The sequence below is a fragment of the Leuresthes tenuis genome, unplaced genomic scaffold, assembly GCF_036924035.1.
Source record: "Leuresthes tenuis unplaced genomic scaffold, fLeuTen1.0.hap1 SCAF_16, whole genome shotgun sequence".
In the NCBI taxonomy this organism is placed as follows: domain Eukaryota; kingdom Metazoa; phylum Chordata; class Actinopteri; order Atheriniformes; family Atherinopsidae; genus Leuresthes; species Leuresthes tenuis.
This window is the reverse complement of record NW_027325370.1, coordinates 1,684,955-1,706,903: the sequence shown is the minus strand read 5'-3', so window position 1 is coordinate 1,706,903 and position 21,949 is coordinate 1,684,955. Positions and strand designations below refer to the sequence as shown.

The 21,949-nt window shown below is 50.6% G+C and overlaps 1 protein-coding gene across 3 annotated transcripts in view; it reads left to right on the top strand.

Moving 5' to 3' along the window:
• The window catches only part of LOC140271758 (extracellular sulfatase Sulf-2-like), a 121,441-nt gene that overhangs the window by 80,270 nt on the left and 19,222 nt on the right, over positions 1–21,949 (top strand). For all 3 annotated transcript variants that reach the window (XM_072367054.1, XM_072367055.1, XM_072367053.1), the window contains 8 exons: positions 3,952–4,179; positions 4,254–4,374; positions 7,030–7,148; positions 7,216–7,367; positions 12,444–12,613; positions 18,610–18,760; positions 19,439–19,538; positions 19,628–19,703. In XM_072367054.1, the coding sequence (XP_072223155.1) occupies positions 4,020–4,179; positions 4,254–4,374; positions 7,030–7,148; positions 7,216–7,367; positions 12,444–12,613; positions 18,610–18,760; positions 19,439–19,538; positions 19,628–19,703 (1,049 nt within the window). In that variant the 5' untranslated portion in view covers positions 3,952–4,019. The remainder of the gene's footprint in view (positions 1–3,951; positions 4,180–4,253; positions 4,375–7,029; positions 7,149–7,215; positions 7,368–12,443; positions 12,614–18,609; positions 18,761–19,438; positions 19,539–19,627; positions 19,704–21,949) is intronic.

Here is a 21,949-nt window from a genome sequence, read left to right as displayed (position 1 = left end):
AGCTGTGTGCTCGCTGTTAGCTGTGTGCACGCTGTTAGCTGTGTGCACGCTGTTAGCTGTGTGCACGCTGTTAGCTGTGTGTGTGCACGCTGTTAGCTGTGTGCACCCTGTTAGCTGTGTGCACGCTGTTAGCTGTGTGCACGCTGTTAGCTGTGTGCACGCTGTTAGCTGTGTGCACGCTGTTAGCTGTGTGTGTGCACGCTGTTAGCTGTGTGCACGCTGTTAGCTGTGTGCACGCTGTTAGCTGTGTGCACGCTGTTAGCTGTGTGCACGCTGTTAGCTGTGTGTGTGCACGCTGTTAGCTGTGTGCACGCTGTTAGCTGTGTGCACGCTGTTAGCTGTGTGCACGCTGTTAGCTGTGTGTGTGCGCTGTTAGCTGTGTGCACGCTGTTAGCTGTGTGCACGCTGTTAGCTGTGTGCACCCTGTTAGCTGTGTGCACGCTGTTAGCAGTGTGTGTGCACCCTGTTAGCTGTGTGCACGCTGTTAGCAGTGTGTGTGCACCCTGTTAGCTGTGTGCACCCTGTTAGCTGTGTGCACGCTGTTAGCTGTGTGCACCCTGTTAGCTGTGTGCACGCTGTTAGCTGTGTGCACGCTGTTAGCTGTGTGTGTGCACGCTGTTAGCTGTGTGCACGCTGTTAGCTGTGTGCACGCTGTTAGCTGTGTGTGTGCGCTGTTAGCTGTGTGCACGCTGTTAGCTGTGTGCACGCTGTTAGCTGTGTGCACCCTGTTAGCTGTGTGCACGCTGTTAGCAGTGTGTGTGCACCCTGTTAGCTGTGTGCACCCTGTTAGCAGTGTGTGTGCACCCTGTTAGCTGTGTGCACGCTGTTAGCTGTGTGCACCCTGTTAGCTGTGTGCACCCTGTTAGCTGTGTGCACGCTGTTAGCTGTGTGCACGCTGTTAGCTGTGTGCACCCTGTTAGCTGTGTGCACGCTGTTAGCTGTGTGTGTGCACGCTGTTAGCTGTGTGCACGCTGTTAGCTGTGTGCAAGCTGTTAGCTGTGTGCACGCTGTTAGCTGTGTGCACCCTGTTAGCTGTGTGCACGCTGTTAGCTGTGTGCACGCTGTTAGCTGTGTGTGTGCACGCTGTTAGCTGTGTGTGTGCACGCTGTTAGCTGTGTGCAAGCTGTTAGCTGTGTGCACGCTGTTAGCTGTGTGCACCCTGTTAGCTGTGTGCACGCTGTTAGCTGTGTGCACGCTGTTAGCTGTGTGCACGCTGTTAGCTGTGTGTGTGCACCCTGTTAGCTGTGTGCACCCTGTTAGCTGTGTGCACCCTGTTAGCTGTGTGCACCCTGTTAGCTGTGTGCACGCTGTTAGCTGTGTGCACGCTGTTAGCTGTGTGTGTGCACGCTGTTAGCTGTGTGCAAGCTGTTAGCTGTGTGCACGCTGTTAGCTGTGTGCACGCTGTTAGCTGTGTGCACGCTGTTAGCTGTGTGCACGCTGTTAGCTGTGTGTGTGCACCCTGTTAGCTATGTGCACCCTGTTAGCTGTGTGCACGCTGTTAGCTGTGTGCACCCTGTTAGCTGTGTGCACGCTGTTAGCTGTGTGCACGCTGTTAGCTGTGTGTGTGCACCCTGTTAGCTGTGTGCACCCTGTTAGCTGTGTGCACGCTGTTAGCTGTGTGCACGCTGTTAGCTGTGTGCACCCTGTTAGCTGTGTGCACCCTGTTAGCTGTGTGCACGCTGTTAGCTGTGTGCACGCTGTTAGCTGTGTGCAAGCTGTTAGCTGTGTGCACGCTGTTAGCTGTGTGCACGCTGTTAGCTGTGTGCACCCTGTTAGCTGTGTGCACGCTGTTAGCTGTGTGCAAGCTGTTAGCTGTGTGCACGCTGTTAGCTGTGTGCACCCTGTTAGCTGTGTGCACGCTGTTAGCTGTGTGCACGCTGTTAGCTGTGTGTGTGCACCCTGTTAGCTGTGTGTGTGCACGCTGTTAGCTGTGTGTGTGCACGCTGTTAGCTGTGTGTGCACGCTGTTAGCTGTGTGTGTGCACGCTGTTAGCTGTGTGTGTGCACGCTGTTAGCTGTGTGTGTGCACGCTGTTAGCTGTGTGTGCACGCTGTTAGCTGTATTTACATGTGAAAGGTTGCAGCTTTAAATGCAGACACAGGTCAGCTTCACGGTGAACTACGGTTCATTTTGGGCCTCTGAGCACAGATGTGATCCTTTCAGAGCCAACTGTGACCCAGACTGAGACATAATCCTGCAGGATGAGTCAGTTTTTAAGTCGGTTTCATAATAAATGGACTGAGTGACATAACATCAGTCCAGTGAGGTGGATTAGCGCAGCGCTGGGTTAAAACACAGAGCCGGTTCAGTGCAGGACAGGTTGGACCGCTCTGTTTCATCCAGATGTTCTTTCCAGTGGTTTCAAGACTTCCTGGTGTCATGTTTGTATGTCCGACAGGTAGTTCAATCTGTGAAATGTGATCCATCAGCCCCAGGATATCAGCTGAGTTTTAATCAGAGTGCAAACGTGCACAGTGACAGTCGGTGTGAGCAGAGCTTCTGTATCAAACAGCTCCCGGATCAGCAGAAAAACCGAAAAGGAGGAATTCTCATGTTGGAGCCAAGCGAACAGCTGCTGAGAGCAGGGAGAGAAGAAGAGTGAATCCTCCCCGTCTCAGACCAGCCAGAACTCCGAGAACTCAGCAAACACCAGATCCTAGATCTGTTCTGGAAAGACTTTTTACTTCCAAACAACTTCCATGTTGAGCTCCCAAACCCTGAGAATCCTGAAGACAGCAACGGGGAGATGAGAGGATATCTGAACGAGCCAGAAGAAGAACTGAGTTGAACATTTGATCCGGATCAGAACCATGTTTATTGGCCGGTCGTGTTAACACATGCAGGGAATGTGTTTCCTGTTGTTAGGGTTGGGTCACGGAGGAACTGTTGCTTAGATGAGATCATTTGGAGGCTGCTCTGATCGCTTGTCAAACGTTTAAAGCAAAATACATCTTGGTGACACCCCGGATCGCTGCAGGTAGGTGTCCTGAGGGGGCTGCAGCACCCCCTGCTGGCAGAGAGCTGCAACTGCAAGGCAAACGCATGATAAATCATTTTATTATCGCATTATTTTTGGGCAGAATCGAATCTTTTGTCATTTTCTAAATGATATTTGCTTTAATTTCAGCACTTTTTAATGTGTTTTCATCTGTGAGACCATCTTTGGGTGACTGCTGTCACCTTAAGATGAACGAATTGTTGATAACAGACTTTATTCAGGCAGAACCACGGAGGGAGTTCTTGTTTGTGGACTGATTTCTTCTTCAGTTACGCTCTGGATTGATGAATGTTCTGTTCTGGTTCTTGCTGTGCCACAGATCTGGTGCCAGCTCTGTGTTTTAGGGTGAAATCCTCTTCTGTGAGGCTCTGGAAGGTGTTCATACCTGCTTTGTAGCGCCGTCCTGGGACCTCCTGCTGCAGGTTGTGTGTAAACTCCTGTGGGTTCCAGACCACTTTAACCTGAGAGCCTCGTCACCACAGTCCTCTCAGAGGAGTTTTCAGCTCTGACTCACGGCCAGCACACACCCTGCTGTGAGCTCACACACATTCCTGCAGCGCTGCGTGTCTCCGTGACAGATAGGATTGTGGTTTTATTCGTTCATTATCTGTCACGGATGCCTCCTGCGGTGACTCAGACTCGCTCTGCGGCGAGGTTTCACCTCAGCTGCAGGAAGCACGGCATCGTGCTGTCTGATGGTCACGTTTCCGGGTCATTTACTGCTGATAACCATGCAGCTCCCGCTCAGATTAACCTCCAGACTTCACTGGAAATGTGACAGTTTTCACTGTTTCCCTGCAGCAGCAAACAGCTCAGCCATAAATAATGACCGGCAGCTCCTAAAGTTTCATATTTGGAAATGAAGAGTCACATGACCTCCTGTTAAAATGTAACCAGCTGCCCTTCAGATCGACCCGTTTCACACCTCTGAGCCTCTCAAACCGTGTCTTCCAGAGTCTGAGACGCCTCAGGGGAAGCAGCGGATCGGGTGATCCTTTGGGGTCACGGTGGGGTTGAAGGTCATGGCGGGCCGGCTCCTCCTCCTCCTGTTGGTCGCCGTGACGCTCGGCCACGCCCAGTTCCCGGCCGGACAGCGCCTGAAGCCCCGCCTCCAGAGAGACCGACGCAACATCCGGCCCAACATCATCCTCATCCTGACGGACGACCAGGACCTGGAGCTGGGTGAGTTTAGGCTCCGGTACCAGAGTCCACTTCTGGTTCTGGGCACCTCTGACACTTTCTCCTTCTCTCTGTAGGTTCCATGCAGGCGATGAACAAGACGCGCCGCATCATGGAGGAGGGCGGGACCTTCTTCTCCAACGCCTTTGTGACCACGCCCATGTGCTGCCCGTCACGCTCCAGCATGCTGACCGGGAAGTAAGTCCCTGGTGGTCCAGTCGGGACCTGAGGTCCAGTCAGATAGAACATTTAGTTCAGGAGGGAAATGAGCTGGAAGTATGTGAGCAGCAGCCATTACAGAGAAATACGAAGGAAGGGAGCTCCGATGCTTCCTCAACCGTCTCCTTTAGGAGGTATCGGACCGTCCTTTAGGAGAGAAGGGAGCTCTGATGCCTCCTCAACTGTCTCCTTTAGGAGGCACCGGACCGTCCTTTAGGAGAGAAGGGAGCTCCGATGCTTCCTCAACCGTCTCCTTTAGGAGGCACCGGACCGTCCTTTAGGAGAGAAGGGAGCTCCGATGCCTCCTCAACCGTCTCCTTTAGGAAACACCGGACCGTCCTTTAGGAGAGAAGGGAGCTCTGATGCCTCCTCAACTGTCTCCTTTAGGAGGCACCGGACCGTCCTTTAGGAGAGAAGGGAGCTCCGATGCTTCCTCAACCGTCTCCTTTAGGAGGCACCGGACCGTCCTTTAGGAGAGAAGGGAGCTCCGACGCCTCCTCAACCGTCTCCTTTAGGAGGCATCGGACCGTCCTTTAGGAGAGAAGGGAGCTCCGATGCCTCCTTAACCGTCTCCTTTAGGAGGCACCGGACCGTCCTTTAGGAGAGAAGGGAGCTCCGATGCCTCCTTAACCGTCTCCTTTAGGAGGCACCGGACCGTCCTTTATAAGAGAAGGGAGCTCCGAAGCCTCCTCAACCATCTCCTTTAGGAAGCACTGGACCGTCCTTTAGGAGAGAAGGGAGCTCTGATGCCTCCTCAACCGTCTCCTTTAGGAGGCACCGGACCGTCCTTTAGGAGAGAAGGGAGCTCCGAAGCCTCCTCAACCGTCTCCTTTAGGAGGCATCGGACCGTCCTTTAGGAGAGAAGGGAGCTCCGATGCCTTCTCAACCGTCTCCTTTAGGAAACACCGGACCGTCCTTTAGGAGAGAAGGGAGCTCCGATGCCTCCTCAACCGTCTCCTTTAGGAGGCATCGGACCGTCCTTTAGGAGAGAAGGGAGCTCCGATGCCTCCTCAACCGTCTCCTTTAGGAGGCATCGGACCGTCCTTTAGGAGAGAAAGGAGCTCCGATGCCTTCTCAACCGTCTCCTTTAGGAAACACCGGACCGTCCTTTATGAGAGAAGGGAGCTCCGATGCTTCCTCAACCGTCTCCTTTAGGAGGCACCGGACCGTCCTTTAGGAGAGAAGGGAGCTCCGATGCCTCCTCAACCATCTCCTTTAGGAGGCACCGGACCGTCCTTTAGGAGAGAAGGGAGCTCCGATGCTTCCTCAACCGTCTCCTTTAGGAAGCACCGGACCGTCCTTTATGAGAGAAGGGAGCTCCGATGCCTCCTCAACCGTCTCCTTTAGGAGGCACCGGACCGTCCTTTAGGAGAGAAGGGAGCTCCGATGCCTCCTCAACCGTCTCCTTTAGGAAACACCGGACCGTCCTTTATGAGAGAAGGGAGCTCCGATGCCTCCTCAACCGTCTCCTTTAGGAGGCACCGGACCGTCCTTTAGGAGAGAAGGGAGCTCCGATGCCTCCTCAACCGTCTCCTTTAGGAGGCACCGGACCGTCCTTTAGGAGAGAAAGGAGCTCCGATGCCTCCTCAACCGTCTCCTTTAGGAGGCACCGGACCGTCCTTTAGGAGAGAAGGGAGCTCCGATGCCTCCTTAACCGTCTCCTTTAGGAGGCATCGGACCGTCCTTTAGGAGAGAAGGGAGCTCCGATGCTTCCTCAACCGTCTCCTTTAGGAAGCACCGGACCGTCCTTTAGGAGAGAAGGGAGCTCCGACGCCTCCTCAACCGTCTCCTTTAGGAGGCACCGGACCGTCCTTTAGGAGAGAAGGGAGCTCCGATGCCTCCTCAACCGTCTCCTTTAGGAGGCACCGGACCGTCCTTTAGGAGAGAAGGGAGCTCCGATGCTTCCTCAACCGTCTCCTTGAGGAAGCACCGGACCGTCCTTTATGAGAGAAGGGAGCTCCGATGCCTCCTCAACCGTCTCCTTTAGGAGGCACCGGACCGTCCTTTATGAGAGAAGGGAGCTCCGATGCCTCCTCAACCGTCTCCTTTAGGAGGCACCGGACCGTCCTTTAGGAGAGAAGGGAGCTCCGATGCCTCCTCAACCGTCTCCTTTAGGAGGCACCGGACCGTCCTTTAGGAGAGAAGGGAGCTCCGATGCCTCCTCAACCGTCTCCTTTAGGAGGCACCGGACCGTCCTTTATGAGAGAAGGGAGCTCCGATGCCTCCTCAACCGTCTCCTTTAGGAGGCACCGGACCGTCCTTTATGAGAGAAGGGAGCTCCGATGCTTCCTCAACCGTCTCCTTGAGGAAACACCGGACCGTCGTTTAGGAGAGAAGGGAGCTCCGATGCTTCCTTAACCGTCTCCTTTAGGAAACACCGGACCGTCCTTTAGGAGAGAAGGGAGCTCATTCTGTCCCATAATTCCTTGCAGCTGCAGCTTTTATAGATTATAGATTCCGCTTCTCCACAGGGAGCAAAAGTTTCTCTGTTCACCAACGTCTTGACTCTGAAATGCATCTCAGTGGGAAAGTTACGGATTCGGCGTGTTAAAAGAGTTCAGATTAACTCTTTGATCTCAGCTGTTTCTGTTTGTAGCAGAAAGAAAGATTCAGACGCTTCATTCTGTCTCTCAGGTACGTGCACAACCACAACACCTACACCAACAACGAGAACTGCTCCTCCATGTCGTGGCAGCGGCAGCACGAGCCGCGGACCTTTGGCGTCTACCTCAACAACACGGGCTACAGGACAGGTGGATATTCTCAGGTGTGTCAGGCCTCCTTTGCTGTTCTCCTCCTGACTCTCTGTCTTCTCCGCAGCCTTCTTCGGGAAATACCTGAACGAGTACAACGGCTCGTACGTCCCCGCCGGGTGGAGGGAGTGGCTCGGCCTGGTGAAGAACAGCCGCTTCTACAACTACACGCTGAGCCGCAACGGCGTGCGCGAGAAGCACGGAGCGCAGTACCCACAGGTGAGGGCAGTACCCACAGGTGAGGGCAGTACCCACAGGTGAGGGCTGTACCCACAGGTGAGGGCTGTACCCACAGGTGAGGGCTGTACCCACAGGTGAGCACAGTGCCCACAGGTGAGGGCAGTACCCACAGGTGAGGGCAGTACCCACAGGTGAGGGCAGTACCCACAGGTGAGGGCTGTACCCACAGGTGAGGGCTGTACCCACAGGTGAGAGCAGCGCCCACAGGTGAGGGCAGCACCCACAGGTGAGGGCTGTACCCACAGGTGAGCGCTGTACCCACAGGTGAGGGCAGTGCCCACAGGTGAGGGCTGTACCCACAGGTGAGCGCTGTACCCACAGGTGAGCGCTGTACCCACAGGGGAGAGCAGCGCCTACAGGTGAGCACAGTACCCACAGGTGAGAGCAGTACCCACAGGTGAGCACAGTGCCCACAGGTGAGGGCAGTACCCACAGGTGAGGGCTGTACCCACAGGTGAGCGCAGTACCCACAGGTGAGAGCAGCGCCCACAGGTGAGGGCAGTACCCACAGGTGAGGGCTGTACCCACAGGTGAGGGCAGTACCCACAGGTGAGGGCAGTACCCACAGGTGAGGGCAGTACCCACAGGTGAGAGCAGCGCCCACAGGTGAGGGCAGCACCCACAGGTGAGGGCTGTACCCACAGGTGAGGGCAGCACCCACAGGTGAGGGCTGTACCCACAGGTGAGCGCTGTACCCACAGGTGAGGGCAGTGCCCACAGGTGAGGGCTGTACCCACAGGTGAGGGCAGTACCCACAGGTGAGGGCTGTACCCACAGGTGAGGGCTGTACCCACAGGTGAGGGCAGTACCCACAGGTGAGGGCTGTACCCACAGGTGAGCGCTGTACCCACAGGTGAGGGCTGTACCCACAGGTGAGTGCAGTGCCCACAGGTGAGAGCAGTACCCACAGGTGAGGGCAGTACCCACAGGTGAGGGCTGTACCCACAGGTGAGGGCTGTACCCACAGGTGAGGGCAGTACCCACAGGTGAGGGCTGTACCCACAGGTGAGCGCTGTACCCACAGGTGAGCGCTGTACCCACAGGTGAGGGCTGTACCCACAGGTGAGTGCAGTGCCCACAGGTGAGCGCTGTACCCACAGGTGAGGGCAGTACCCACAGGTGAGCGCAGTGCCCACAGGTGAGGGCTGTACCCACAGGTGAGCGCAGTGCCCACAGGTGAGAGCAGCGCCCACAGGTGAGGGCAGTACCCACAGGTGAGCGCTGTACCCACAGGTGAGCGCAGTACCCACAGGTGAGGGCTGTACCCACAGGTGAGCGCAGTACCCACTGGTGAGGGCTGTACCCACAGGTGAGCGCAGTACCCACAGGTGAGCGCAGTACCCACAGGTGAGGGCTGTACCCACAGGTGAGCGCTGTGCCCACAGGTGAGCGCAGTGCCCACAGGTGAGGGCTGTACCCACAGGTGAGCGCAGTGCCCACAGGTGAGGGCTGTACCCACAGGTGAGCGCTGTGCCCACAGGTGAGCGCAGTGCCCACAGGTGAGGGCTGTACCCACAGGTGAGCGCTGTACCCACAGGTGAGCGCTGTACCCACAGGTGAGGGCTGTATCCACAGGTGAGTGCAGTGCCCACAGGTGAGCGCTGTACCCACAGGTGAGCGCAGCACCCACTGGTGAGGGCTGTACCCACAGGTGAGCGCAGTACCCACAGGTGAGGGCTGTACCCACAGGTGAGCGCTGTACCCACAGGTGAGGGCAGTACCCACAGGTGAGGGCAGTACCCACAGGTGAGGGCTGTACCCACAGGTGAGCACAGTGCCCACAGGTGAGAGCAGCGCCCACAGGTGAGGGCAGTACCCACAGGTGAGGGCAGTACCCACAGGTGAGTGCAGTGCCCACAGGTGAGCGCTGTACCCACAGGTGAGGGCAGTACCCACAGGTGAGCGCAGTGCCCACAGGTGAGGGCTGTACCCACAGGTGAGCGCTGTGCCCACAGGTGAGCGCAGTGCCCACAGGTGAGGGCTGTACCCACAGGTGAGCGCTGTACCCACAGGTGAGCGCTGTACCCACAGGTGAGGGCTGTACCCACAGGTGAGTGCAGTGCCCACAGGTGAGCGCTGTACCCACAGGTGAGCGCAGCACCCACTGGTGAGGGCTGTACCCACAGGTGAGCGCAGTACCCACAGGTGAGGGCTGTACCCACAGGTGAGCGCTGTACCCACAGGTGAGGGCAGTACCCACAGGTGAGGGCAGTACCCACAGGTGAGGGCTGTACCCACAGGTGAGCACAGTGCCCACAGGTGAGAGCAGCGCCCACAGGTGAGGGCAGTACCCACAGGTGAGCGCTGTACCCACAGGTGAGCGCAGTACCCACAGGTGAGGGCTGTACCCACAGGTGAGCGCAGTACCCACTGGTGAGGGCTGTACCCACAGGTGAGCGCAGTACCCACAGGTGAGGGCTGTACCCACAGGTGAGCGCTGTACCCACAGGTGAGGGCAGTACCCACAGGTGAGCGCAGTGCCCACAGGTGAGGGCTGTACCCACAGGTGAGCGCTGTGCCCACAGGTGAGCGCAGTGCCCACAGGTGAGGGCTGTACCCACAGGTGAGCGCTGTACCCACAGGTGAGCGCTGTACCCACAGGTGAGGGCTGTACCCACAGGTGAGTGCAGTGCCCACAGGTGAGCGCTGTACCCACAGGTGAGCGCAGCACCCACTGGTGAGGGCTGTACCCACAGGTGAGCGCAGTACCCACAGGTGAGGGCTGTACCCACAGGTGAGCGCTGTACCCACAGGTGAGGGCAGTACCCACAGGTGAGGGCAGTACCCACAGGTGAGGGCTGTACCCACAGGTGAGCACAGTGCCCACAGGTGAGAGCAGCGCCCACAGGTGAGGGCAGTACCCACAGGTGAGGGCAGTACCCACAGGTGAGCGCAGTACCCACAGGTGAGCGCAGTACCCACAGGTGAGCGCTGTACCCACAGGTGAGCGCTGTACCCACAGGTGAGGGCAGTACCCACAGGTGAGGGCAGTACCCACAGGTGAGGGCAGTACCCACAGGTGAGGGCTGTACCCACAGGTGAGCACAGTGCCCACAGGTGAGAGCAGCGCCCACAGGTGAGGGCAGTACCCACAGGTGAGGGCAGTACCCACAGGTGAGCGCAGTACTCACAGGTGAGCGCTGTACCCACAGGTGAGCGCTGTACCCACAGGTGAGGGCAGTACCCACAGGTGAGGGCAGTACCCACAGGTGAGCGCTGTACCCACAGGTGAGCGCTGTACCCACAGGTGAGGGCTGTACCCACAGGTGAGTGCAGTGCCCACAGGTGAGCGCTGTACCCACAGGTGAGCGCAGCACCCACTGGTGAGGGCTGTACCCACAGGTGAGCGCAGTACCCACAGGTGAGGGCTGTACCCACAGGTGAGCGCTGTACCCACAGGTGAGGGCAGTACCCACAGGTGAGGGCAGTACCCACAGGTGAGGGCTGTACCCACAGGTGAGCACAGTGCCCACAGGTGAGAGCAGCGCCCACAGGTGAGGGCAGTACCCACAGGTGAGGGCAGTACCCACAGGTGAGCGCAGTACCCACAGGTGAGCGCAGTACCCACAGGTGAGCGCTGTACCCACAGGTGAGCGCTGTACCCACAGGTGAGGGCAGTACCCACAGGTGAGGGCAGTACCCACAGGTGAGGGCTGTACCCACAGGTGAGCACAGTGCCCACAGGTGAGAGCAGCGCCCACAGGTGAGGGCAGTACCCACAGGTGAGGGCAGTACCCACAGGTGAGCGCAGTACTCACAGGTGAGCGCTGTACCCACAGGTGAGCGCTGTACCCACAGGTGAGGGCAGTACCCACAGGTGAGGGCAGTACCCACAGGTGAGGGCAGTACCCACAGGTGAGGGCTGTACCCACAGGTGAGCACAGTGCCCACAGGTGAGGGCAGTACCCACAGGTGAGGGCTGTACCCACAGGTGAGCGCTGTACCAACAGGTGAGCGCTGTACCCACAGGTGAGCGCTGTACCCACAGGTGAGGGCAGTACCCACAGGTGAGGGCAGTACCCACAGGTGAGGGCTGTACCCACAGGTGAGGGCAGTACCCACAGGTGAGCGCAGTACTCACAGGTGAGCGCTGTACCCACAGGTGAGCGCTGTACCCACAGGTGAGGGCAGTACCCACAGGTGAGGGCAGTACCCACAGGTGAGCGCTGTACCCACAGGTGAGCGCTGTACCCACAGGTGAGGGCTGTACCCACAGGTGAGTGCAGTGCCCACAGGTGAGCGCTGTACCCACAGGTGAGCGCAGCACCCACTGGTGAGGGCTGTACCCACAGGTGAGCGCAGTACCCACAGGTGAGGGCTGTACCCACAGGTGAGCGCTGTACCCACAGGTGAGGGCAGTACCCACAGGTGAGGGCAGTACCCACAGGTGAGGGCTGTACCCACAGGTGAGCACAGTGCCCACAGGTGAGAGCAGCGCCCACAGGTGAGGGCAGTACCCACAGGTGAGGGCAGTACCCACAGGTGAGCGCAGTACCCACAGGTGAGCGCAGTACCCACAGGTGAGCGCTGTACCCACAGGTGAGCGCTGTACCCACAGGTGAGGGCAGTACCCACAGGTGAGGGCAGTACCCACAGGTGAGGGCTGTACCCACAGGTGAGCACAGTGCCCACAGGTGAGAGCAGCGCCCACAGGTGAGGGCAGTACCCACAGGTGAGGGCAGTACCCACAGGTGAGCGCAGTACTCACAGGTGAGCGCTGTACCCACAGGTGAGCGCTGTACCCACAGGTGAGGGCAGTACCCACAGGTGAGGGCAGTACCCACAGGTGAGGGCTGTACCCACAGGTGAGCACAGTGCCCACAGGTGAGGGCAGTACCCACAGGTGAGGGCTGTACCCACAGGTGAGCGCTGTACCAACAGGTGAGCGCTGTACCCACAGGTGAGCGCTGTACCCACAGGTGAGGGCAGTACCCACAGGTGAGGGCTGTACCCACAGGTGAGCACAGTGCCCACAGGTGAGGGCAGTACCCACAGGTGAGAGCTGCGCCCACAGGTGAGCCAGACATGGTTGTAACGGGCGTTATGTGTCCCCAGGACTACCTGACCGACCTGATCACGGCTGAGTCCGTGCGCTACTTCCGCTCTTCGAAGCGAGTTTATCCACACCGACCGGTTCTGATGGTTCTGAGCCACGCGGCGCCGCACGGACCCGAAGACTCGGCGCCGCAGTACAGCACCGCCTTCCCCAACGCATCGCAGCACATGTAGGCCTCACACACACACACTCTGACACCCTTTCATCCTGCAGACTCACCCTCAGGTTTCAGGACTTATGGGGACCTGCTTCATGGTTCTGACTCGTGTCCCCACAAGGTGAGTAAAACCGGCGCACACACACAGCGCGGCTAAGCTGTTGTAATCCATCCGAACAATGGCGCCGCGCTGTTCTGCACCGCAGGACAAATCCTGCAGAATCCTCCGAGGCTGTGTGTCGGACGGCTCTGACATACTGAGGCTCTTTTCACCTCCAAATCTTTTCCATCCAGCAGATCCAACCTGATGCCTGCTGTCAGGAGTCCATTTAAACCCCATTTAAATCTCACCGGGGGTTTTCTGCAGGTTTCTCTGCTGGAGGTTCAGGGAACACAAAGTAAACCCTGTTTTTATAACTAACACCGCATAATTCAGCACTCCGACTGCTGCGATCAGCGCTTTTAAAAGGACAGAAAAGCACTGAGAGTCCTGAAGAATTAAGACAAGACTGAATTTAAATGTGGTTTATAAGACAAACAAGAAGGAAGGAAGGAAGGAAGGAAGGAAGGAAGGAAGGAAGGAAGGAAGGAAAGTAGGTAAGAAGGAAGGAAGGAAGAAACGAACGAAGGAAGGAAGGAACGTAGGTAGGAAGGAAGGAAGGAAGGTAGGTAAGAAAAAGGAAGGAAGGAAGGAAGGAAGGAAGGAAGGAAGGAAGGAAGGAAGGAAGGAACGTAGGTAGGAAGGAAGGAAGGAAGGAAGGAAGGAAGGAAGGAAGGAAGGAAGGAAGGAAGGAAGGAAGGAATGTAGGAAGGAAGGAAGGAACGTAGGAAGGAAGGAAGGAAAGAACGAAGGAAGGAAGGAACGTAGGTAGGAAGGAAGGAAGGTAGGAAGGAAGGAAGGAAGGAAGGAAGGAAGGAATGTAGGTAAGAAGGAAGGAAGGAAGAAAGGTAGGAAGGAAGGAAGGAAGGAAGGAAGGAATGTAGGTAAGAAGGAAGGAAGGAAGGAAGAAAGGTAGGAAGGAAGGAAGGAAGGAAGGAAGGAACGAACGAACGAAGGAAGGAAGGAACGTAGGTAGGAAGGAAGGAAGGAAGGAAGGAAGGAAGGAAGGAAGGAAGGAAGGAAGGAAGGAAGAAAGGTAGGAAGGAAGGAAGGAAGGAAGGAAGGAAGGAAGGAACGTAGGAAGGAAGGAACGTAGGTAGGAAGGAAGGAAGGAAGGAAGGAAGGAAGGAAGGAAGGAAGGTAGGTAGGCAAGAAAAAGGAAGGAAGGAACGTAGGTAGGAAGGAACGAAGGAAAGAAGGAAGGAACGTAGGTAGGTAGGAAGGAAGGAAGGTAGGTAGGTAGGAAGGAAGGAAGGAACGAAGGAAGGAAGGAAGGAAGGAATGTAGGAAGGAAGGAACGAAGGAAGGAAGGAAGGAAGGAAGGAAGGAAGGAAGCTTTTTAATGAGAATCTAGTGAAGCTTCTGACTCCCAAACCTGAGAAATAAACAGAAATATATGAAATATTATAGAAATAAATGTTGAACACAACGTAAAACTTTGAGATTTATAACAGGAGCTTCTCGGTTATTAACAATTAATAATAAGATTAATGTGCAGGAACAGTTATTCATATTTAATAAGCTTATTAACGAGAGTCATTAGTTATGGTGCCTGACGAATCAGGAGCTCAGAACTAAACATTATGAGTCTGTTTGGTTCAGATTCAGATCAATAAATTTCATATCCAGACACTTTAAAGATTCCATTAAACCTTCTTCAGAGACTCCAACAGCTGGGAGTCATTTTCACCTCTGGATCCTCAGCATTTATTCAACTTTTATTCCAAAGTGTGACACGTTTCAACACCTCCCAACATTAATTTTGAATGAACAGGTGTCAAAGCTAAAGAGACACAAAACGTGATACGAAACATTAAAGAAACGCAAAACAGCCGCAGAAAGAAACCCAGAACGACCAGAAACAGATGCAGGCAGCAAGTCCCCACTTTGCTCCGTCTGCAGAGGCGGAGGACGGGGCTAATTTACTACATGCTAACATAGGGTTAGCATACAGAGGGTTAGCATACAGAGGGTTAGGATACAGAGGGTTAGCATACAGAGGGTTAGGATACAGAGGGTTAGCATACAGAGGGTTAGGATACAGAGGGTTAGCATACAGAGGGTTAGCATACAGAGGGTTAGCACACATAGGTTAGCATACAGAGGGTTAGCACACTTAGGTTAGCATACAGAGGGTTAGCATACAGAGGGTTAGCATACAGAGGGTTAGCATACATAGGGTTAGCATACAGAGGGTTAGCATATGGAGGGTTAGCACACATAGGGTTAGCATACAGAGGTTTAGCATACAGAGGGTTAGCATACATAGGGTTAGCATACATAGGGTTAGCATACAGAGGGTTAGCATGCAGAGGGTTAGCATACATAGGGTTAGCTTACAGAGGTTTAGCATACATAGGTTAGCATACAGAGGATTAGCATACAGAGGGTTAGCATACATAGGGTTAGCATACAGAGGGTTAGCATACAGCTGGTTAGCATGCAGAGTGTTAGCATGCAGAGGGTTAGCATACATAGGGTTAGCATACAGAGGGTTAGCATACAGAGGGTTAGCATACATAGGGTTAGCATACAGAGGGTTAGCATATGGAGGGTTAGCACACATAGGGTTAGCATACAGAGGTTTAGCATACAGAGGGTTAGCATACATAGGGTTAGCATACATAGGGTTAGCATACAGAGGGTTACCATACAGAGGGTTAGCATGCAGAGGGTTAGCATACATAGGGTTAGCTTACAGAGGTTTAGCATACATAGGTTAGCATACAGCTGGTTAGCATGCAGAGTGTTAGCATGCAGAGGGTTAGCATACATAGGGTTAGCATACAGCTGGTTAGCATGCAGAGTGTTAGCATGCAGAGGGTTAGCATACATAGGGTTAGCTTACAGAGGGTTAGCATACAGAGGGTTAGCATACAGAGGGTTAGCATACATAGGTTAGCATACAGAGGGTTAGCTTACAGAGGGTTAGCATACAGAGGGTTAGCATACAGAGGGTTAGCTTACAGAGCGTTAGCATACAGCGGGTTAGCATACAGAGGGTTAGCATACAGAGGGTTAGCATACAGCGGGTTAGCAAACACCTTTACCTTTAACACACATACATGTATGTTGGACACATCGTGATTATTTTCACGGTCAGTTTTGATGATCTGAATGAATCCAGCAGCTTAGATGCATGAGATTTCCAGGGTTTCCAGGCTGGAGGTCGTCTCTGTGCTGGACCTCAGAACCGAGCGTCTGAAAGCTGTTTGACTTCCAGCCTGACTTCAGGTTTCCAGCCTCACTGTGAAGTGATTCAGACACACAGATGTTTCCAGCTGTTCACTCCAGAAGCTTCAGAGTCGAGTTTAAAGTTATTTTTGTCCCAACACAGAAATTTAATTATGCAGCTGCCAAGTGGAGAGGAGTGAATGAGTTGGATGGGAGTCATTCATTATCCACGCGGAGCGCCGTGTTGGAGCGCCGTCTGCGGCTAACGCAGCGGGACGAGCCGAGTTTTAGGAGTATTAGCATCTCAGTCATTTCCACTGTGAAAACTGGACATGCTCAGCTTAAAGGGGCAGTCTGCTGTGTTTCCTTAGCCAACATGCTGTCTGCAGACCTCAGTTAGAGCCACAGCAGAGGGAAGAACCGCCTACATCAGCGGCTGGGGGCGGGGTTACGGACAAACTCTTATGACCTCGTTTAAAAGTCCAGAATCAGTGAACCGTTCAGTCTGCCTGATCCAAGATGGATGTAGCAGCAGAGGAAGAACATGAGCTCAGAGTTCCTGCCGTTAAACGCCGTTAAACAGCTGCTTCACCGTTTTACACTGAATCAGAAACAGCGTCTTCAGCTGCATTCACAAACACTGGGGAGTGTTTATAGATCTCACTTTTAGTTAGTTAGTTAGTTATTACTAACCATTAGTTAGTCAGAGCTGCAAAGAGTGCAAACATGAAGATTCAAACTGCATTTAGGAGCTAGACGGGCGGAGTTAGGGTTCTACTTCCTGTTGCTGCTTTCATTGCATTGCTGTAAGCAGCCAACCAGGTTCTGTGGTGTCACCACATCTGTAACAGCTGTTTAATGATTACTGAAAGTCTCCAGGAGTTTCAGGGCCTCTGGACCCATCCCTCTACATTAAATTATATGAATTAGCTACTTTAATGAATTAGAAACAGATGTAAACTTGACCAAAGTGAATGCAAAGATACATAAAGATGCTCTGACAAAAAACTAGAAGCAAAATTAACACAAATAAATCCAAAATGGCTGCAAAGAGCCCTAAAACAGTGTCCCAGATGACCTCAGAGAGACACGGTTAAGAGTCATACAGCCTGGAAACGGTTAACAAAATGAACACAAACGGGTGCAAAGTAGCTGAAAACAACCACAAAACCACAATATACAGAAAGCAAAGTGCCACAGAGGACATGAAGTGATGTGAAGGTGCAAATAGAAGGAAGAGACTGAAACAAGATGGAAGATAATAAACACAACTGAGAGGAGGAGACACAAAAGAACCGACAGAAATGTATCAGACAGGCTTCGAGAACTGCTCCAGAACAGAAAGGTTAAGAAAAAGTGTCTGAGCGCCGTTAGCAGCTGAGCTAACCCATCAGCCGTTCATTACATTGTTACGTTTTTACAGTTTCTTATTAAAACATCGTTTTCCCTGGAGTGAAACCATAGTAAACACGTTGGTAAAAATAAACGTGTCTCTTTAAGACATCCCAGTGGCTGATTTTGCTCGTCCCCGGAGCCTGAAACAGGAAACGTGGTTTTAACCTCCTCCTTATGACCAACTAACAGCACAGCTGGTTAAACAGGAGACTGAGGTGAGAGCAGAGCATCATGGGAAATGAGTGGTGACATCAGGAGGCAGCGTCTGAGCAGGGAGATTTTAAAAGTCCACCATCAAAGAGGCGGACCGAACGTCTTCCTGACTGCCCTCTTTATTAATTTCACTGGAGATTTAGACCAACTGAACGATGTTTCATACAGATTTACATCGTTTCTGTATGACCTGAGTGTTCCAGCTGAGGTTAAAAGCAAAGTTCTCTGATCACATGATCTAAAAAAGGTTTTTATTTGCTGAACAAGGTGGAAAATCAGCTGTTCTCTGTCATCCATCCTTTGATCCAACAGACTGAAACAAGATGGAAGATAATAAACACAAATGGATGCAAACACACAAAGGAACCAACAGAAATGCATCAGACTAAGGAACCTCTTTCTTTCTAGTTAGGGCCTTTAATTTAATTTAATTTCATTTCTACCAGATGTTGCTGAAGTTAGAAAAGTTTAACCAAATGTTGCTGCTGGAAACCAAAGAAGTGAATATGGAAGAGTTAGAGAAGGAAGGGGAAGAGAAACAAGAAAGGAAGGGAGGATAGAGAGAAATATAATATAATATATAAATATTCTATAACCAAGAATATTAGGATAAAAATATCTGATAAACTGTTTTAGACAAATTATGAAACTATAAATGAAAGATAAATTATTATAAAACAACTTTTACACTCGTTCTTTCTACATAAGAGATGGAAAATCAACTGAATCTTAACATCAAGTCCAGAAAAAGAAGATTGAAAATGATAAAGTTCCAGGGACCATCTGGAAATGTGAGAACCCAGAACGAGGATATAAACAGAAAGAGAGGAAAAGGTGGAAGTAGAGACAGAGAGAGTCTAAAACCAGCGTTCTCTGATCACATGATCTAAAAAAGGTGGAAAATGTGATGTCATCCATCCTTTGATCCACCCTCTTCTCACTAGAACTCCAAATGGATGCAAACTGATATGAGGACAAAAGACAAAGGAACCAACAGAAATGCATCAGATAGACACAAAGACGCTTCTGTATGACCTGAGTGTTCCAGCTGAGGTTAAAAGCAAAGTTCTCTGATCACATGACCTAAAAAAGGTGGAAAATGTTATCCACCCTTTCTTCTCTCCAGAACTCCCAGCTATAACTACGCTCCGAACACAGATAAGCACTGGATCATGAGGTACACGGGCCCCATGAGGCCCATCCACATGGAGTTCACCAACGTGCTGCAGAGGAAGCGCCTGCAGACGCTTCTGTCTGTGGACGACAGCGTGGAGAAGGTAGGTGGCACGTGCACGCCCACGTGCACGCCCACGTGCACACACTTCCTGAAATCTGCGACTTTCAAAGTTCCCAAAGCAGCAAATAAAATTCTCACAGATTTGTTGCCTGATCAGAAGCTGAAAGTGTCTTTGTGTGTGTGTGTGTGTGTGCACGTGCACGCACACACGTGCACGCACACACGTGCACACACACACGTGCACGCACACAGGTGCTTCCTGAAATCTGCGACTTTCAAAGTTCCCAAAGCAGCAAATAAAATTCTCACAGATTTGTTGCCTGATCAGAAGCTGAAAGTGTCTTTGTGTGTGTGTTTGTGTGCACGTGCACGCACACACGTGCACGCACACACGTGCACGCACACACGTGCACACACTTCCTGAAATCTGCGACTTTCAAAGTTCCCAAAGCAGCAAATAAGATCCTCACAGATTTGTTGCCTGATCAGAAGCTGAAAGTGTCTTTTTGTGTGTGTGTGTGTTTGTGTGCACGTGCACGCACACACGTGCACGCACACACGTGCACACACTTCCTGAAATCTGCGACTTTCAAAGTTCCCAAAGCAGCAAATAAAATCCTCAAAGATTTGTTGCCTGATCAGAAGCTGAAAGTGTCTTTGTGTGTGTGTGTGTGTGTGTGTGTGTGTGTGTGTGTGCACGTGCGTGTGCATGTGTCAGCTCTACAACATGCTGGTGGAAACGGGCGAGTTGGAAAACACCTACATCATCTACACGTCTGACCACGGCTACCACATCGGACAGTTCGGCCTGGTTAAAGGTAAGAAACGCCTTCATCCCTTTAAGGTGTGAAGGAGCCTCAAAGCTTAAAGGTTTCGTCATGTCATGTGTTCATGTTTGTGTCTCCAGGTAAATCCATGCCGTACGAGTTTGACATCAGAGTGCCGTTTTACATCAGAGGCCCCAACGTGGAGCAAGGCACCATGTAAGCACACACGCCAGCGTTAAACAGCCACAAAACAACCGTCGTTCATAACTGCTTTAATAACTCCTTTAATAACTCCTTTAATAACTCCTTTAATTACTCCTTTAATAACTCCTTCAATAACTCCTTTAATAAGTCCTTTAATAACTCCTTCAATAACTCCTTTAATAACTCCTTTAATTACTCCTTTAACTCCTTCAATAACTCCTTCAATAACTCCTTTAATTACTCCTTTAATAACTCCTTCAATAACTCCTTTAATAACTCCTTCAATAACTCCTTTAATAAGTCCTTTAATAACTCCTTCAATAACTCCTTTAATAACTCCTTTAATTACTCCTTTAATAACTCCTTTAATTACTCCTTTAACTCCTTCAATAACTCCTTCAATAACTCCTTTAATTACTCCTTTAATAACTCCTTCAATAACTCCTTTAATAACTCCTTCAATAACTCCTTTAATAAGTCCTTTAATAACTCCTTCAATAACTCCTTTAATAACTCCTTTAATAACTCCTTTAATTACTCCTTTAATAACTCATTCAATACCTGCTTTAATTACTCCTTTAATAACTCCTTTAGCTGCTTTAATTACTCCTTTAACTCCTTCAATAACTCCTTTAATAACTCCTTTAATAACTCCTTTAATAACTCCTTCAATAACTCCTTTAATTACTCCTTTAATAACTCCTTTAATAACTCCTTTAGCTGCTTTAATAACTCCTTCAATAACTCCTTTATTAACTCCTTTAGCTGCTTTAATAACTCCTTTAATAACTCCTTTAATAACTCCTTTAATAACTCCTTTAATAAGTCCTTTAATTACTCCTTCAATAACTCCTTCAATAACTCCTTTAATTACTCCTTTAATTACTCCTTCAATAACTCCTTCAATAACTCCTTTAATAACTCCTTTAATTACTCCTTTAATTACTCCTTTAATAACTCCTTCAATAACTCCTTTAATTACTCCTTTAATTACTCCTTTAATAACTGCTTTAATAACTCCTTTAACTCCTTTAATAACTCCTTTAATTACTCCTTTAATTACTCCTTTAATAACTCCTTCAATAACTCCTTTAATTACTCCTTTAATTACTCCTTTAATAACTCCTTTAATAACTCCTTTAGCTGCTTTAATTACTCCTTCAATAACTCCTTCAATAACTCCTTTATTAACTCCTTTAATTACTCCTTTAATTACTCCTTTAATTACTCCTTTAATAACTCCTTTAATAACCCCTTTAATAACTCCTTTAATAACTCCTTTAGCTGCTTTAATTACTCCTTCAATAACTCCTTTAATAACTCCTTTAATAACTCCTTTAGCTGCTTTAATTACTCCTTAAATAACTCCTTCAATAACTCCTTCAATTACTCCTTTAATAACTCCTTTAACTCCTTTAATAACTCCTTTAATAACTCCTTTAACTCCTTTAATAACTCCTTTAATAACTCCTTTAATAACTCCTTTAATAACTCCTTTAATAACCCCTTTAATAACTCCTTTAATAACTCCTTTAGCTGCTTTAATTACTCCTTACATAACTCCTTCAATAACTCCTTCAATTACTCCTTTAATAACTCCTTTAACTGCTTTAATAACTCCTTTAGCTGCTTTAATAACTCCTTTAGTAACTGCTTTAATAACTCCTTTAATAACTCCCTTAGCTGCTTTAATAACTCCTTTAATAACTCCTTTAATAACTCTTTTAGCTGCTTTAATAACTCCTTTAATAACTCCTTTAATAACTCCTTTAATAACTCCTTTAATAACTCCTTTAGCTGCTTTAATAACTCCTTTAATAACTCCTTTAATAACTCCTTTAGCTGCTTTAATAACTCCTTTAATAACTCCTTTAGTAACTGCTTTAATAACTCCTTTAATAACTCCTTTAATAACTCCTTTAATAACTCCTTTAGCTGCTTTAATAACTCCTTTAATAACTCCTTTAATAACTCCTTTAGCTGCTTTAATAACTCCTTTAATAACTCCTTTAGTAACTGCTTTAATAACTCCTTTAATAACTCCTTTAATAACTCCTTTAATAACTCCTTTAATAACTCCTTTAGCTGCTTTAATTACTCCTTACATAACTCCTTCAATAACTCCTTCAATTACTCCTTTAATAACTCCTTTAACTCCTTTAATAACTGCTTTAATAACTCCTTTAATAACTCCTTTAATAACTCCCTTAGCTGCTTTAATAACTCCTTTAATAACTCCTTTAATAACTCTTTTAGCT